The following is an 18,141-nucleotide window of genomic DNA, read 5'->3' as shown; positions in this document are numbered from 1 at the left end:
GTCAATCGTGAATATTTGTTAAGTAGGTACGTATTTAATTTAAAAAATTGGGAATCTAATTTTAATTGCTTTTGTCTCTTATTTATTCAGGTTTATTCACAAAAGTACAGTAGCGGACTTACTGCCTAAGGCATTCTCTGAGATACAACGCCTTACATATAATTATATCATAATAAAATTTGCACATATATCTATATACCTATACCTATACCTGTACCACACCATAATCATACCATACCATACATCTATATACATATTCTCATACATATTTAATCATAAACACAAAATAATATTATAACTCATTTCACTATTCATAAGACACGAAAAAGAAAAAAAAATAGCAATGTTATGTAATTTCGGTACCCATAACACTGAAGACTACTGCCCGTATCTTTAGACGTTTCGTGAAATAGTCCTCCACTCTTAACTCATCCGATGATGCTCGAGAATTCCCTCCAAACTTACTCGAGTTTGGTATTTTTAGTCGACCATTACAATATTCCTCAACTGTCCTCGAGTGAGGTAATAATGATGAAAATTTGATCAAGCTAGCATCAAACCCATAGAGTTCTGTAGTCTATGGTCATTGCTGACGTCCATGCTCTGCCCCTGGCATTGCTGACGTCCATGAGCGACGGTGACCACTCACCATCAGGTGGGCCGTATGCTCGTCTGCCTACAAAGGCAATAAAAAAAAAAAAAAAGTTTAATGTCAAAATCAAGCTGCCGCTGTCTGTTTGACACTAGATGAACTTGTTTGATGTTTTGGTTGCTGAGTTATTCGTAAATATGTGTGCGTGCGGTAAATCAGAAAGTGTATTATTTATTTTCTAACCTATTATTATTTTAGATTTCGGATCCGGCTTTGTATTTTTATTCGCCGCTTTTGTGTGATTTTGGTTGCATCGTGTTGTTGAAGTGCTTTTCCACAACCACCAGTTTATTATTAAATAAATAAAACTTATAATCGCATTGACTTTATTTATCAGGTAGTAAGCAAAATATGTCTCTTATGTAAGTAAATAAAATAAAGAGTTTCAAATGTCTAACCTCGAACTATTTACTTTATTAATAAATATTATCAAACTTAAATTATCAAAATATGCGGGAATCATGCACAGATCCAGGCCATTGCACAACAATATCATATATTTCCATTTGCGGTCCACATACCTACTATTTGGACATTGATAGAAAACCAGCCTTGAGGAACATTCAAGGTACGTCGCGACGTACCTTGACTTGACAGTTCGACTACTTCACTCCGGTTAGGAAAATTTTCCAAGGACGTTTGAGTGGAGTTTATTTTTACGACTAAGCATACCAAAAGGCGCGTTGGAGGTTGAGTCGAGTCGAGTTAGGCTCGTTTAAACGACTAAAGATACGGGTGTACATCTCGCCTGAGGGGTTTTCGATTCTAATTATGACGTCACACGTCAAATTTCCATAGTCTTTATCTACCTAACGGAATAACTTGAATCTAACAGACCGCCATAAATATTGAAAAGGACAGGTGCAGAGTTCTCTGGGACTACGTTGAGCCGTCGGCTAATTAACGCAATACTTAGGTCTGGCTTCCCTCCAATAATTGCCGATTACGTAAGCACGTGAGATTGTTAATGATTGTACAACGGTATTTGAATTGTAACTGCTATGACGTGCTTCCTATTCCTTTAATGTATACATAATTACAAGTACATAAGTATAAGTATATTATAAACATAAGGGTTCATTTTAAATAACGTGTTATGATCACTATTTAGTACAATTATGTTTCGTTTTTCTACATTTCTGTAATGAGAAAAGCTTTTTTTTTCAGCATTCAAAAAATCAAGTCAAGTTTTAAGGGCAATGTACCATGCCTACTGTCACTTCAACGTCGCAAACCCGTGGGCTATGCTGGTTACCATGGTTTCCCTGCGAATCTCTTCATTTCTGATTTGATTTCACAAGGAAACTCCGAGCATAGCCCTCTCTGTTGCTCTTTGGGTGACCTTAAGCCTTCGGATTATGAAGTCATAAGATGGCCGGGTTGTAGCGTGTAGCTATACTTTATAATAAAAACGACATGGGCTCTGTGTGACTCGTTTTAATGGCGCATGCAGTCTGGCAGTGTTGCCATATAATTACATTCTTTACCTAACACTGATAAGGCCCATAGTCAAGGACCACGTCTCAGTGCTATGTATCCCAGTGTGTGTATATCACGTATTTCACCCTTCAAACCAAAACGCATTACTACCTCACCGCAGAGATAGCCAGAGTGGCACCTATTCCTGCGGGCTCACAAGTCTCACTGCAACTGTAAACAAACTGTTCCCTAATGTGTAATTTAATACGTATTTTAATCATATTAAAATATTTAGTATATAGTATCTACTCTTAAATTATTAAATCCAAAGCCGCAATACGCTATAAAATTATGTAACCGAGCTTATGTTAAGCGGTTTTAATGCTTTAGCTGAATACCAAAAGATTATAACGAAACTTTTATCGTGAACTTCTTTGGCAGGGTGATAAATCATCTACTTTATAGTTTACATTTTTCAATTAAATTTGTAACAACTAAGCTTTTAAAAATTATAAAATGTATGCATTTTTGTTAGTGAAGTGGTTATTGATCCCTAGTACTTTAGCATGAGATCCGGTATCAGTCGTAGTCGATTGTATAATCTATAAGATAAATGGTTGAAATTACTTTTGGAGTTTAATCTCGAGTTGTTTATTGTCATTATATTATCATATTAATTCCGTGACCGAGAAAACTATAATGAAAACGTCGAAAATAATATAATGATTAAAAAAAACGAGAGATTATAATATCGTAAAATTAATTTTAATTGTGTCAGTGTCTCACAAGAACCGAAGGAAATACTTTTCTTTTATTGCCTATGCAGGCCGAGTAGCATGCGGTCTACGGTAGGCAGTGGCTTGACACTGTCCCTGGAATTGCTGACGTCTATGAGCAACGGTAACCACTCACCATCGAGTGGGCCGTATGCTCGTCTGCCTACTAAGGCAATAAAAAAAACCTGATGGTGGGTTTGTACCGTCACTTGTGGACTTCAGCAAAGCCAAGAGTAGAGTCAAGCCACTGACTAACGCTAAGTACCCCTCGCAAGCCTCGTCTGAAGAAGGACTCTAGGTATAAAGTTGTTTTGCTAACAGATACTTGGTATTCTGGATCTGAGTGTACTTTCTTTAGTATCGTCTTCTATATTTCTGGTACATATAACAGTGAAGAAAAACTGAGCTAAGGACTGTTAAAATGTCTAAACTTTATCTTTACGATAATGATAATTATGCACTTAGTGATAGTATCCAGAAAAGCATTAGAGATATAATTTATATACGGACAAAGATGAAACAGCTCCTCTTGTTGTAAACCGATTTTGTGTGTGTTTTAGCTTGGAGTAGCATTGACGAAATTTAGTACTACCTATTTTTTAATTTTTTTTTCAAAATGTCAATAACCAGACTCATAATGTAATGTACAAAATGAATCTAAGTCTTGAGGCGTTAGTGTTTATTGTCGAAATTCGATCATCTGACAAACGCTTGTAAGTTTAAAAGCAAAACGTAAGCAAGGTCTGAGTATACGTGAAGCAAAAACATTTATAAAAATTTATAAAAAAATTATAAAAACAAAAAAAAAAATTACGAAAATTGCGCGAACCGAGGAGTATGAAATTTCCCACACTTATAGAGAACAATCTGTTACCAGAGGATCCTCAGCTACTTCGGTCATATTGCCCGCCGACTGTCAGATAACTTGGACAAAGTGCTTGTGACGGGCAAAGTAGAAGGAAAGAGACCCCGCGGCCGATTACCTAGCCGTTGGTGTGATCAAGTAACCGGTCTAACTGGGTTGCCAGTCGCAACCGCCATTCGAGCAGCTGAGGACCGGACGAGATGGAAACAGCACACGAAACAGGCAACGGTGAAGTTTCAGTTTTTTAACATGACACACACTACCACGTATTTAACACACACACACACACACAAACACACACACACGCACACACACACACACGCACACACACACGCACGCACACGCACACACGCACACGCACACGCACACACGCATATATATACTTCGTTTATTATCAAACTTTTGTTATTGTTTAAAGTCTGTGGTCAAATTGAGAAAAGATTTATATTGTTTGTCGTTATTATTATTTGTCTATAGTGTAGTCTTAGCGAAGTCTTAGTCTTAGCGATATCACCGTCCTAACTATCTCTACCACGAATCCGCACACCAATTCGAAGGAGTCAATGTAATCTTGAAACATTTTATCTTATGTCTAACTAGAGACATCCCACTGTCGTATGTCATAACTAACAACATACACTGATCATAGATTTTTGACTTGAGACTCTTGATAACAAAAAAACGATATTCTCTGTTTTATATTTCACACATATTGTTAACACATAACAACGGATAAAATTTGGTTTTAATTGAACATGCACTGACCAGAGCGTGATATTGTTCAATTCTGAAAACGAAGTAGTCATAACAGAGCTTTTTCGACAATAGTTAAAATCCCAAACAAAAACACAACAACTATACGGCTAATACCTATTACTATACAATACTTCATGATCATTTCAATGGCCGCCATCATTACTTCTTTGACAATTAACTAGATAACGGTTTGAAATAATCATTAATCTGTTAGATAAACCTTGTATGGAGAAACTGGTACTGAAATAACAGATACGTGGGCGTTAACGATTCACGGTACCAACAGTTAGGTTTGCATCTTTATCTTGATAATTATGAGATATTTTATTCGTGTCTCTCAACTTTTCGATTTTCGGGAATCCGAAATGGCTAAGTCACTTTATAAAATAGTTTTGGTGGACCTTCAGAGACGATAACAGTTCCCTTTATTTTTTTTATAATATAATTATTTTGTTACTCTCTTTTGTTGCACAATGGAGTGGCATATTCACTAGGCGAGTAATCTTCTTAAATAAGATTTAAAAAAAAAAACTTTTCGGTTTTAGTGCAATTATGTTGGTCGTTCTATCTTTAGATCGATCTATCGATATTTCGAGAGAAATAGAAATCCGTATTTTGGTTTTAAATTTTCCTATGGAAAGATAGATCTTTAGTTCGTGTAGTTGTTAAACAAATTCATTTGAGCATCACCAAAAGGTGTCAGATAAACATAATGGACAGTAAATGGGTTTTAAATTATCATATTACTAGATTAAAAATTCATTTTCCATGACAGACACCGTATCAATGCAATCGATTTTTTTTCTGATAAATGTCGTGACTTAGTCGCCAGTCTGGTTTGACGTTGAATTTTGGACCACTCGACATATCAAATCAAGCATTCAAGAAAATCTTTGAGGTATACAAACAAAAATAAATCTAGTAAAAGAAATATTTGTTAACGATCGAGTGACAATAATGAATGTAAACAATGAATTCATTCATATTAAAATAACAAATCGATTGCTGTGTACTCGTAAACAATCCATTGTTACATTGATTAAGTTGTGTTTCTCATTCTGATTGCTTGTTTGTTTACACTCCGTTAGTTTGTTAGAATTGTTTACTCATAATGAAAACATATTTTTGTTATATGACAGCCTAGAGTAGCACAACCCGTCTTCTTCGTGAGTGTCGTATGAGGTGACCCAGAGGGCACGAACAACATCATTATAAATAATATAAATATAAATATTTTACTAACAATCATGCCACGTTAACTGGTCCCGTGATAAGTTCGTAAAGAACTTGTGTTACAGGTACCAGATAACGGAAATAAATGTAAGATTTTTATTATACACATACATATATTTAATATACATCCATAACCCTAGAAAAGACATTTATATTTATCATACAAATATCTTCCCTTGGCGGGATTCGAACCCGCGATCCCCTAGTGTGGTGACCATGTCACTTACCACTACACCAGACGAACGTTAATCTGTGTGCTTAGTACAAGTTTTTAACGTTCTCGACAGCGTAAAAGTTAACTCAAATCTGTATGCAGTTGGAACGTTTGCCTACGTTTGCCGCTGGAGGCGCTGTTCCAACTGCATACAAATGTGAGTTCACTTTTACGCTATCGAGAACGTTAAAAAAATCTCACTAAGCACGCTGAACATTATACCAAATTGATGCGAGAAGCCCGCACACGTGAGTACTACAATTCTACCTGTTGGTATAGCGAAACTGTCACCTGTTCTGCTTTATGAAGTGGGAGAGACTATGCGAAATTGTAACTTCGATGTCTCCAAACGAATGAATCATGATATACACGTTGTAATGTCCACTACGTATTGATATTTTATCGGATTTTTGAGGATCGATATTTGAGGTTATCCTAAATGTTAATTTTCTTCACACTTTATGTTGTTCTTACCGGGAGTGGCGATGACCAGATAAACCAGGCATAGGAAAAGCCATATCGATGTTTGTCCATGCCGGATCAGCGCACTCCACCGCGGCATCTCACTGTAACAAAAAAAATTTATCATTCATTAAACAGTTTCATAGGATCGATTGCGTTACAGGTTAATCTGGAATCGATTATACATTCTTATGGATGATCCGTGAGTCTCTTAAAATTGTAGAACGTCATATATTAAAAATAAATGATGTTTTTGTTTATTTAATCCCTGTGATTATGTTAATGGTAATATTAATTATTATAAAATATATATTTTATTTACAAAGGAGGAACATAAGTGTAGAACAAAAATGTATTTTGTTTGCACACAGTTGCCATGGCCTTTGTAATAAGTGCTATGTGAAATATACATACATTAACATTATAAATAATTATGATACTTTGTATGTAACTGAATCACGCAAAACTAGCTGAACGAATTTGGAAGATAACGATCCTAACCCAAACTTATCATAAAATCACCGACGTAAGAAAAGGCATACAATGATTTTAAGTACCAACTAGTCTACAAAACAACTTTTTAGTTCACAGACTAGACTGATCCTATAAACTGTTTTTTATCCACGGAAAATGCAGGTTTAATTCTTTCTAAATTACAAATTTTACACGGTCAAAACTATAGAGAAAGTTAAGTGTCTCTATAATTATTTATTTCCCTATAGTTAAAATATTAGTACAATTTAGTATAACTGAATCCATAAAAATAATCCGATTACGTATGTATTCAGTAAGATACCCAATATAAAAATATTGTCCTCAATCTTGAATAGATATATTGCTAACCGAACATGAAAATAAATTACCTCAATCCATCATTTTTGTACCAATTGTACATTTTCTTAGACTCCTTATTGCGGCCTGGTGGAACGCGGACGCAACGTAAAGATAATAAATATTATTACAAAACCCAAGTCATGGATCTCGCACCACAACAGCTGAACTTAAAGCGAATTTATGATAGTCTTAGTCTAGATAACGTTATTTCATCTAAGTTACAGCGCCCAATACAAAGGTAAAGTAATCCATGAAGTTTACGAAGGACATTGCTTAAGCGCCCTTAACAATGGTAAAATTAGCAACTATTATACGAACGGTTATGTTGGACATTTCTTTACGGGATAGGACGCACAGTGCAGAAATCCGCAGAAGAACTAGTTTGACTGATATAACCAAAGCGATTGCTCGGAGAAATTGGAACTGCGCCGGCCACACATGTCATCGCACTGAGAATCAGTGGGGCACAAAAGTATTGGACTGGAATTGAATTGATTGAAAGTCTTGGAAAAGGATTGGACGTGGTCTCCACCTCGTACTGGACGTCGTAACTTGAACAGACAACTAATGAGGTGGACCGATGACCTTATCAAAATAGCTTGTAAGGACTGGTTGCGAAAGGCATATGAAGAGACCTACACTAAGAATTGGATGGACACAGGTTCAAGAAGAGATTCTAATGGAGTTTAAAATAACCACATTGCAAACGTAGCCTTAGATATTATAAATCTAACACTGGAAATGACATTAAAAATAGATTATCCAATAGTAAATCATAAGAAAATGTTAAAAGTAGCGTATAAAAGCTGGTGGGTGGTGCAAGCAATAAATAAATTGAAGCGAAATGACGATACCGGTCTTTGCTGGATGATAGTTTGAATCTTAGAGGTGTGTAGAAATTAAAGTAACGGATGTAAACCATCTACTTGTTAGATCTTACATAAGAATGTTTATGGCCATTGGCATATCAGATCGGGCATTATAAATTACTTTAAATTGTAGTTTGTAATGCCATTTTGTTTTCATTTTCTTTGCAATGAATACATCTTTAATTTTCTGATAGTCTCTGATCGCAAGTTCATTGCGTGGTGTATAATAACATGATTTTATCATAGTTTTGAAGCATAGTGATAGAACACAATTGTTGTCTAATGTTTTAACGATACAAAATCTGCTAACAAGAGACTAAACGACTTAAATTACGCTTGGTAGCAAAAGGGGAGAAGTCATATAGATAAAAGTCATATTAGGGATTTATTGAAAATTTTATTTGAATGGTTTACAAAGTACATATTCATTAAATGAGTATTCTTCAATTCAGCCCAGCCCTATTCTTGAAACGATATAATGACTATTGCTTTTTACGAGGCATTATCCTGTGTAAGTAGGACTCTAGCTAATACAACAAGTTTCCTATTAGTAACTGGCATCCTTGTTCAATGACAGTTGCCAGGGACTACATGCTTACGCGTAAATGCACGCTTACATTACGTTTATCAGAAAATCTTCATAGCTGTCGCATCACAATCAAATTTGATTTGAGATATCTCAAAGAAGGATGGAACTAAAATTTTTGATGAATCATGTAATATTGAACATCATATCGATGTAAGATTAAATTTGATCTACAACATTGCCTCGAACCGAGTCATAGTTATTGGTCGTTTACTGTTTTTCCTTTTGTGTTGGAGGTAATTCAAAATGTGGTCAACAGAGAATTTGATTAAGATAATGTTCAAATAAATCATAATGTTAATTTATCAATGTGCGTAATTATAGGTCGTAGTATACCCGAACGGGAAGGAACCATCATGCCAACTCCTGGCGCGAAGAAGATAGTAAATGCTCTAATCTTGAAGGTTGGGTGGTAAATGAACAAGTTTTCTTTTTCATACAAAATATGGCTGGATAGTAATTAGCCGTCAACGTCTGAGTTGAGTAGTATCGGGTTCATTAATGAACGTCAATATATTATGTATGAGCACTCAAGCAAGAATTAATTCTTACAACAATAGGGCAAACTGAAAATTTTGTTTCAATTTGGAAGCGACTCTTTTTGAATGTGGAAGTTTAGGAGTCGACCCAGAGAACACGTCACTTATCAGGCGATTTGGTCTTGGCCTTTTTAAACTAAAGTCGCAGCGATTACCCTGATTATTATTATTACCCTAATATTTATTATATAATATTTGTTTAACAATCAAAACAATGTCACAGTGGTCGTCTTCGGCTACAAGTTAATAAACATCTTATCATTTAAATAAACACTGAAAATAATTTTATAAGGATTTATAAATTTGTTCTTTGCCTAAATATGTATATACTATTTCGTTTTCCCTATCGTAATTACTCAGGAAGATATACGTACGCTAACCGCATCTAAGTTTTGTACGGAACGCCACAATTTAAGATCGAATTAAACCTAACCTTGATGACATAAAGAATAGTCCGTTAACCGCATTAGTAAAGATTACGTTTAGTGGGACGTTCGCCGTCTACTATGATCCTATTATATGTCGCAAGATTTACTTACAATCGTAGAAACTAGATTGTATTTACAGATATTATTGGAAATTATTCTAGTGAAATTGTGATTTAACCTACGTTAAGGCTGCTCTGTCTAGAATTGGATATAGATCATTTTCGGTCTCGATTCGCTGTCATCTCTGTTTCTTTTCATAACCAAGCCTCAGGGGCTTATACCATAAGTATATTTGTTTTTAAATTAGTTACAAATTGTTTTTTTTTTCCTACCTAAGCTGATATCCTTAAGAGGCTATATCAGCGTCGCCATAACTAGTAGGTGAGCTCACGGGGTTCAAACCTGATGACGTTGCTAGCACGAACCCTAGCAGGAGCCGCGCTTCGCAGAATCTACCACCGGCTCGGAAACGCGACCCACTGAGAAGATCCGGCGAGAAACTCAGTGGGCTGTGTCTGAGGGTTAATTTACTCGTCGAGCCCTTCGTCGCAAGCGACGGGTTCGACGAGAACGATGACCGGAAATTGGTAGTATGCGTTTTAATCTAAAGGATTTATAGCTGTTATACAACAGATGCTCTGACTTCGGGTCTCAAACTGAGCGATGGTAATCAAATTCTGTAACTCATTCACCTATCTAGTATAATGAAATTTTAACCCGATAAGTTTCTCGCTGAGTATTCTCGGTGGGTCGGAATTCCGATCCGATGTTAGATTCTACGAAGTTGCGAAGCACTGCTCTTGTTGGGGCTATTGTTAAAATATTCTCTTAGATTGAGCCCGTGAGCTCACCTACCCATCCGCGCGTAGTTGGAAGAAGCCCCTTAGGCTATCAACGAATAAGCAGGGGAAAAATATGAAAACACAAAGAAAATAAATAAAAGGCGATCACTTTAAAAAGAAAATTTAGATAAAGATCCTTCAAAGATCTTTCAAAATACCGGCCAGTTTAAAAGACTTGAGCACGAATCGAGCGGCGAAATGTATAATTTTAGCACGGTATTCTCTATTGTAATGGTACAACAGACCATTGTTTATAGTTTCTGCGGTTTTTGTTCCCGGTTCAAGCCGCGCCGTGAATATTCATAGCTACATACAACATAAATTTTGAATGCGTTGGTTATTAAGTATTTAATTTGTCAAGGAATTATCTACGTTATTTTTCTTTTTTTTGTTATTTGTTTAAATTTGATTTTTACTGTTGAAGACCTGAATGTGATATTCATTTCTTCAGTCGCTAGATCCATGTTTCTTTTGCATGGAAATGACGATGTATGGTTTCGGAATAAATGATATGTTTCGTTGCATCTGTCACCTTGTGAGCTTTATGAGCTCACAAGTTTCATCGGTATTCAGAAAATTTGAATTTGTTTTAGGATTAGGACGATTTTTATTACACGAGGTTGTCCCTTCAGCTTGGAATATTCGATAGGACGGGTTGTAATACTTTTTTGCCGAGGTTTGCGCGTCTAGTTGTACTGTTGACCGCAGGCAGGTTGAAGACAGGGTACTATCACTCTACTACTATCTACTATCACTCTACGTACCCTGTCTTGTGTTCCATCTCGGGCGGAAAGAGACGTCAGGAGGGAGTCATTGATGGGTCTTGGTCGGTAGTCATCTTGGAGTTCGACATAACCCGTTCTGATCCTCCATCGACCGGGCTATGTCGGCCCACGGACATCCACTGCTGGACATAGGCCTCCCCCAAAGTTCGCTATAATAGCTTTTGTCTTGTGCATCCAGTGGTTTCCCGTGACTTTCAGTAAGTCATGGGTCCATCTCGTGGGAGGCTTATCCACGTTTCGCTTTCCGGTACGCGGTCGCCACTCGAGAACTTTTTGGCCCCAGTAGCCATCTATTCTACTAGCAATGTGTCCTACCCACTGCCACTACAATATCGCAATCCTTCGGGCTTTGTCAGTTACCTTGGTTTTTCTACAAATCTCCATTCATTTTCGCGGCCATTTCGCAGAGAAACTCCGAGCATAGCTGTTTCCGTTGCTGTTTGAGTGACTTTGAGCTTTCTTAGGTCCATTGTCAGCGACCAAGCCTCATTATCGTATACTATCATTGGCAACACACAACGGTCACACACACTTGAGCAAATTTCAAGATATAATGCTGTCAATGACACGGTAGTGTTACTGTATTTCGAAACAATATGCACTCACACAATGTTAAACCGAGATTCAATCAAACAGTGATTAGCACGGAGATTTAACGACTCCAGACAAATGCTATATGAAATTAACACTTTACGAACGAAACGCGTTTCCGCTTTTTGTAACATACGAAAGTTCATAGCTTCATCAAACATAAAAGATGGCTAAGCGAATAATAGAAAACGCAAATAATGGGCTGCCGTTATGCTCAGATAGCTGTGAAAAGTTAAGTGCTCTGAAATGGTAGTGCGTTTTTTTTGCGTGTACGGAAATCGCCTTATTTGCGTCTATGCGTAGGGGCGGTATTTGAAGCGTCTAGGATCTAAATTGAGTAAAAGCCCTCGGACGCTCACTTACGTCCAAATCTCAGATAGGACAGAACCCATCCGAGGTAGTCTGGGACAAGGAGATTAGTTTCGGGAAGAATGCGTATCTACTCACCACCCTGCCTACACCGAACGCCAAAACGACGATCAATCCGAAGTTCACCTCAACGATGCCGTCAACTTAGAATACCTGAACACCACACTGGATCAAGGCCAGCGTAATTTGGGAATTACGGTCGTCTGTCTCTCACTCCCAGGGGCTCGTTACCAAGAAGCGTTAAAGGCAGACGACTACATGAAGTTTTATTAGGTCTCTCTCGACGGTACCCTAGTTTAGCACACGGTGGGGATCCAAAATTTAGAGTCATAAATCGGACGTGATCCCTATGCCAACCGCCAACTCGACAGCAACGGGTCGATACGGAGAAAGAAGAGCTCTATCTCACGTTCTAGCGTTTGCTTCTGCAAGATCGTATACTTCGGTAGGTCGGGCATCGAGCGCCATGACTCGCAAGCAGAACCAAACGCAGAAGCAAACTCCCTTAAAGCGGTTATGGTATAGAGAAATAAGTGTCGCGATAAATATTGCAATAAACAAGAAGTGTTATTGTGAAGTTTGTATGAGAATATCCCTCGATTACCGCAATTCAAGGTCGTACGCAACTTTAACAAACTATTACTTTATGTAATACATATTATTATTATGTGATTTATTGATAGACTACTAGTGCGTGACTAGATTAAATTTAAAAGCCGAATAACTTATGTTAATTGCTCTGCCATGGTTTTTTTGTATTGCTTAGTTAGGTGGACTAACTCACAGCCCACCTGGTGTTAAGTGGTTATTAGAGCAAATAGACATCTATAACGCTAATGCCGCCACCCACCCTGAGACATGAGTTCTAAGACCTCAGTATAGTTACAACGGCTGCCCCGCCCTTCAAACCGAAATGCATTACTGCTTCACGGCAGAAATGGGCGGGGCGGTGGTACCTACACGTGCGGACTCACGCGAGGTCCTACCACTGGTGTTTAATTAGTATGAATTAGTATGTAAAAATGCTAAGAGTCGCATTTTACAATATGTATTTCAAGGCATGAAACTGATGGATGACAAAAAAAAAAATTTTTTTATTGGCCTTGTAGGCAGACGAGCATACGGCCCACCTGATGGTGAGTGGTTACCGTCGCCCATGGACTTCAGCAATGCCAGGGGCAGAGCCAAGCCGCTGAAAACCGCTTAATACTCTCCACAAGCCTCGTTTGAAGAAGGACATGTCATAGCGCTCGGGAAACACCGTGGAGCTCATTTCATAGCCGGATGGTACGTGGCAAAAAATACCTCTTAGATGATCGCGGTGGCTCCAGGTAGTATGGATGAACTCTATTATCTCTAATATTAAATGTTCAAGCATAACCGACGTTGTGTGGGTGTGAATTTGCGAAATAGCTTAGGACGGATTACACGTGTGTGTTAATTTCAAAAGCAATGCGATAATTCATAAATCTTACTCTTATTTTTTTTTTAAAAGCCAATTAAACTTTATATCCCTTTATCTCGAAGCATCGTAAACTTAAATGTAAGCGTATCGTTTCTTAGAATCTTATTGAATTCGGGTAGGGCTATAATAATGCAACGTTATAAAATGCTTCCATAGGATTTGACGACAAAAAAGCAAAGACATTTTTTATGAATGGTTTTGACAGTCCAATGAATATACGAGCTAGCTTGTGCAGTCATTATTCGTTTTTTTTTTTGTGCATTAATTCAAAAATATGTCCCTTATATTCAATGAATCAATAGTTTAATAATAGCACTCGATTTTTGTACAATACGTTACGTATAACAGAGGAAAAACGAACAGGCCGTAATCAATTTATAAATCTCTCTCAAATAAGTACATAGTGTAATGAAATAATGTGTTTCATACTTAAAAAATAAATAATAGTTTAAAAAAACTAACAAAATACGGTTTTTAAGAAAATGCAACTAAAAAATAGAAAAGAAATTTTAATAAATTTGAATTAAAAATAGTGTAAGAAAAAATGATTTTATTGTAAAAAAAGCGTTTATTTATTTTTCATTTTTTAGTTGAATTTCAATCTTTTCAATATATTTTTTTCAATTTCAATATTGTTAAATATTGAATTGTCATCGGTCCTTAATAAATATACCAAATTTCGAGTTAATCCGACGTTTTGAAGGGGGTCAAAATCATGCTCAAACTTCAAAGATTCCGTTACATTGCGTTACATAAATATTACGTCTGAAGCTAATAGAAGCGTATTAAAAAGGCATTCATGTGACGGGTGCACGACCTCATACGACCGCGAGATGCGCTGCCAAATAACATTTAAGATTAAGCGGACGCAGTTATCGATCTCGTAAGTTTTCGATGCGTTTAGAAAGATTTTTGTTTTTTTATTCTTTATTAGAGCCATACACCCATTAGGTTAAGTTAATTAGAAAGATTAAGCCGCGAAACTTTCAATAAATAGCTTCTATAGGACAACGGGCGTTAGAATAATTCTTTTAGATTAAGTTGGCACACAAAAAATCTAAACAAATTCAGGTTTGTTGTTATTAAATTGACAAAAATTACAGAATACGAGTATAATAATACATATTATTATAATATAAATAGAGAGGAATGTATATATTTGTGTACATTTCGAATTAAGCCGCATTTAGACCCTAAATTTACAGATATGAAATTTACAATATCGAAATTAATTCAATTCGAAGATTTATATATACCTACATTATTATGTAATTCGCACAGATTATTTTTAAAAATCCTATTCAATCTTGAAATCTTAGTGTACTTAGTTTCAATGGAACTCAATAAGATCAAAAATAGGTTCACAAATTTTCTTTGGAACGTAACACGTAAGACTGAATATTTAACTCAAACAATATTTCACTATAAAATGCTAAAACGAATTGTGATGCATAGGAAAAACAACCTTATAGTGCCTGTCGATAAGAATGATTCCAGTAACTGAAAGGAATTCTATTTAATAGCAGACTAGCCGCCGCGGTATTTTATAAAATTGCATCACAGCATCGAACCCGTTACATGTTACCTCGGTTTATTCCTAACGTTTCCGTATCCACCCTTTGATTTACGCTGATAAGTGAAGCTGTGTCCATTCAAAGAGTCATCTTGGGTTTAGATTTTAAGATAATTGAATCATCTTTTGTTGGTTTATTTAAAATTTTTATATAAAATTCTCGTGTCACAATGTTAGTTATTAGTTACCATATTCCTCTGAAACGGTTTGACCGATTTTTATGAAATTTTATATGCATGCTCAGTAGGTCTGAGAATCGGCTACTATCTATTTTTCATACCCTAACTGATAAGGGCTGTCCACCCCTAACATTTATTTTATTTTTTGGACATTTTTTTTTGTTTGTTATAAAGACGCATTATGTGATTGAATGAGGTTTTGTTATTTTTATATTCCCTCATCGTTCACAGCGCTACATGCCTCTTTCACTCATTTACCACATCCTTACACATTTACAATAAGTTAGTTTTTTTTTCTACACTAGAAATTCCCTATAAATCCTATAAATGGCAAAACAACGTTTGCCGGGTTAGCTAGTAATATCGATATTTTGTGTTACATAAACGTAATTAATTCAAGATAAAATTCAAAAAACATGTTATGGCCGTGTTCATCTTCAATTAACAAATCTCAAATGAATAAAAAGAACCAATTTTTTTAAATAGATAGAAATAGATTATTTACAAAAGTTGAAAAAGTTTACTCCCTGCGCATTACATCAATAAAAGCGTGCATTATGACCCAATTTAGTGCCAAACCCGGTAATATTGGAGGTTAATGTGTCGATCGTGAAATCAAGTCTTTACAGGCAGCTTGGCATTTAGCTCTATCTGAGCGATCTAATTGAAGTATCTGAACAACGCCCTAAAGTAGAAAGGAATTCTTGAGTCGTTTAAACCTTTTTGCAATAAGCCGTCGGGAGCCCGATTAAAGTTCCTTGATCCTTCACTAGAGACAGGTGTACAATTCAGTCTATTTGAAATCGTGCTGTCTGCCATGAGAATAAAGCTCGATTTCAATCGATGATAACAAGAATAAACGTTTTCCGTTTATTAGCAAACTACAATTTTTTCGTTACAATTTAGCACCTTTAGAACTAGAGATTTATATCCAAATATGTTATAGAAATGGCCGCACAATAGGACCGGATAGTAATCAATACGATGCCTAGATCCAAAGGTCGGGTTATCGTACATGCGGGCCTTTATCAGACGATCTCATCTTAAACTCGATCCTATCCGCACACGCGACAAACTGCGTAAATACTTGCAAGGAAACAGTCTGTTAAATAAATAGCTTCGTAATATAATAGCATAGTTGTTTTACCGACAATTTTATGGGTTGCCTTAAATGCTTTAAAATTGGCTGCGTTCTTACGCACGTTAGTTGCTGAACAACTTACTAGTAGTCGGATATTATTTTTTTGCAAGGTGGGTGGCTGAGCTCACAACCCACTTGGGGTTAAGTGGTTAACGGACCTCATAGACATCTATAATGTAAATGCCATTGAGATATGAGTTCTAATATCTCAGTATAGTTACAACGGCTGCATTCGGCCCTTCAAACCGAAACCCTGAAATATGTAGGGTGATGGTACCTACCCGTGCGGACTTCCAAGAGGTCCTAACACCAGTCACAAGGGGACCTACTACTACCAGTCACAAGAGGTTCTACTACAAGGTCAGCGGTTATCTTGTACGATTAAATTTAAACAAAATACGAAAATTAATGCCCTAAACCTAAATAAATCTAATTTCAGTAATTAAAATTGTATTTAGTACAAAATTGCTTTATTTTATATAAAAAACAAGAAAGCGAGGATTTCAGCACGCTGTGAGAAATTTATAAGACCATTATGTATTAGACAAAACCGAATTAATTTGCTAGAGGATCTTTGGTTTTGTAACCATTATCGGATCGCTATCAAACATCACAGGATTGCCTGCTAGGTTAATTTGAAGATTTTCTGAAAATTTCATCGATATTGGTACAGCCGTTCCAGAATCTTACATAAATAAATCTTACATAGAAATTATATCCAAACATCTCATATATAACTTCATGGCACATGAAAAACAGCTAAGCCCTTAGAACCCATCAAAAACTATAAAATAATAACGAAATGTCATCACGAAGCCGGCAACTCCTCTTCGTCAGTATTACGTACAGCATAATGATGCTAAACATCCATTAGCGGTTTACAGAAACGTGAAAGTGTGTACATAAAGTTAGTGTTTAAGGTACATCTTCGTCTCGTTTTGCATAAGTTTACGTAACGACTCCATCTTCAAAGTTCACGGGGTCAGCGACTTGAAACATAGAAGATGTTTGTTGAATAGAAGAGAAACTATTGTAAGATAAATTAATATATTTTAGAGCAGTAGACAGTAACATAACTAAGCTCACAGTAATGCTCATATTCATGTGCACTCATCGCCTGGTGGGACATATGAATGCAGAAAGAAGACCATAAGAAGACAGGCAAGCGTGTGACTCAACAACAATGCCAGGCTCAAAACTCTTTTGAAGTTATTCTGAAGACGGACATGTCATGGTATTCAAGAAATATCATGAAGGGGAGTTCATTCCAGAGCTGGATGACTGCAAAGACACAACACTTAATGCAGAATATACAATAGTATGCATAGATAGGTGTAAAGATGAAGTTAATATTTAAAAGAATCTTTATAAAAAGCACCCAACGCTATTACAAGTCTACTATTATCTATATTCTATGATCAACACAGCTGCAAACGACGCCCGTGTTTGACGGGTTGACTTGTAAATTAAAAGTTCTGTTCGACGCCAACCTATACCGTGATTTACGAGTAATATAATTATCACTTGTTATCCAATTCTGTTTGATTCACGACTGTCTTGTGG

At 36.4% G+C, this 18,141-nt stretch overlaps 1 protein-coding gene and 1 long non-coding RNA gene across 4 annotated transcripts in view; one reads left to right on the top strand and one right to left on the bottom strand.

The window, feature by feature from the left end:
* LOC149502838 (uncharacterized) overlaps window positions 1-15,684 on the top strand; it is a 118,784-nt gene extending 103,100 nt beyond the window's left edge. Inside the window, exon 2 of the long non-coding RNA XR_016323229.1 lies at window positions 13,552-15,684. This is a non-coding gene — a long non-coding RNA (uncharacterized LOC149502838). The remainder of the gene's footprint in view (window positions 1-13,551) is intronic.
* The window catches only part of Cad99C (cadherin 99C), a 164,883-nt gene that overhangs the window by 32,956 nt on the left and 113,786 nt on the right, over window positions 1-18,141 (bottom strand). For all 3 annotated transcript variants that reach the window (XM_028179074.2, XM_028179076.2, XM_028179075.2), the window contains one exon: window positions 6,390-6,481. In XM_028179074.2, the coding sequence (XP_028034875.2) occupies window positions 6,390-6,477 (88 nt within the window). In that variant the 5' untranslated portion in view covers window positions 6,478-6,481. The remainder of the gene's footprint in view (window positions 1-6,389; window positions 6,482-18,141) is intronic.

The sequence above is a fragment of the Bombyx mandarina genome, chromosome 06 (genome assembly GCF_030267445.1).
Source record: "Bombyx mandarina strain Sakado chromosome 06, ASM3026744v2".
Classification (NCBI taxonomy): domain Eukaryota; kingdom Metazoa; phylum Arthropoda; class Insecta; order Lepidoptera; family Bombycidae; genus Bombyx; species Bombyx mandarina.
The sequence above is the reverse complement of the archived record's forward strand: the minus strand, read 5'-3'. Positions and strand labels throughout refer to the sequence as shown.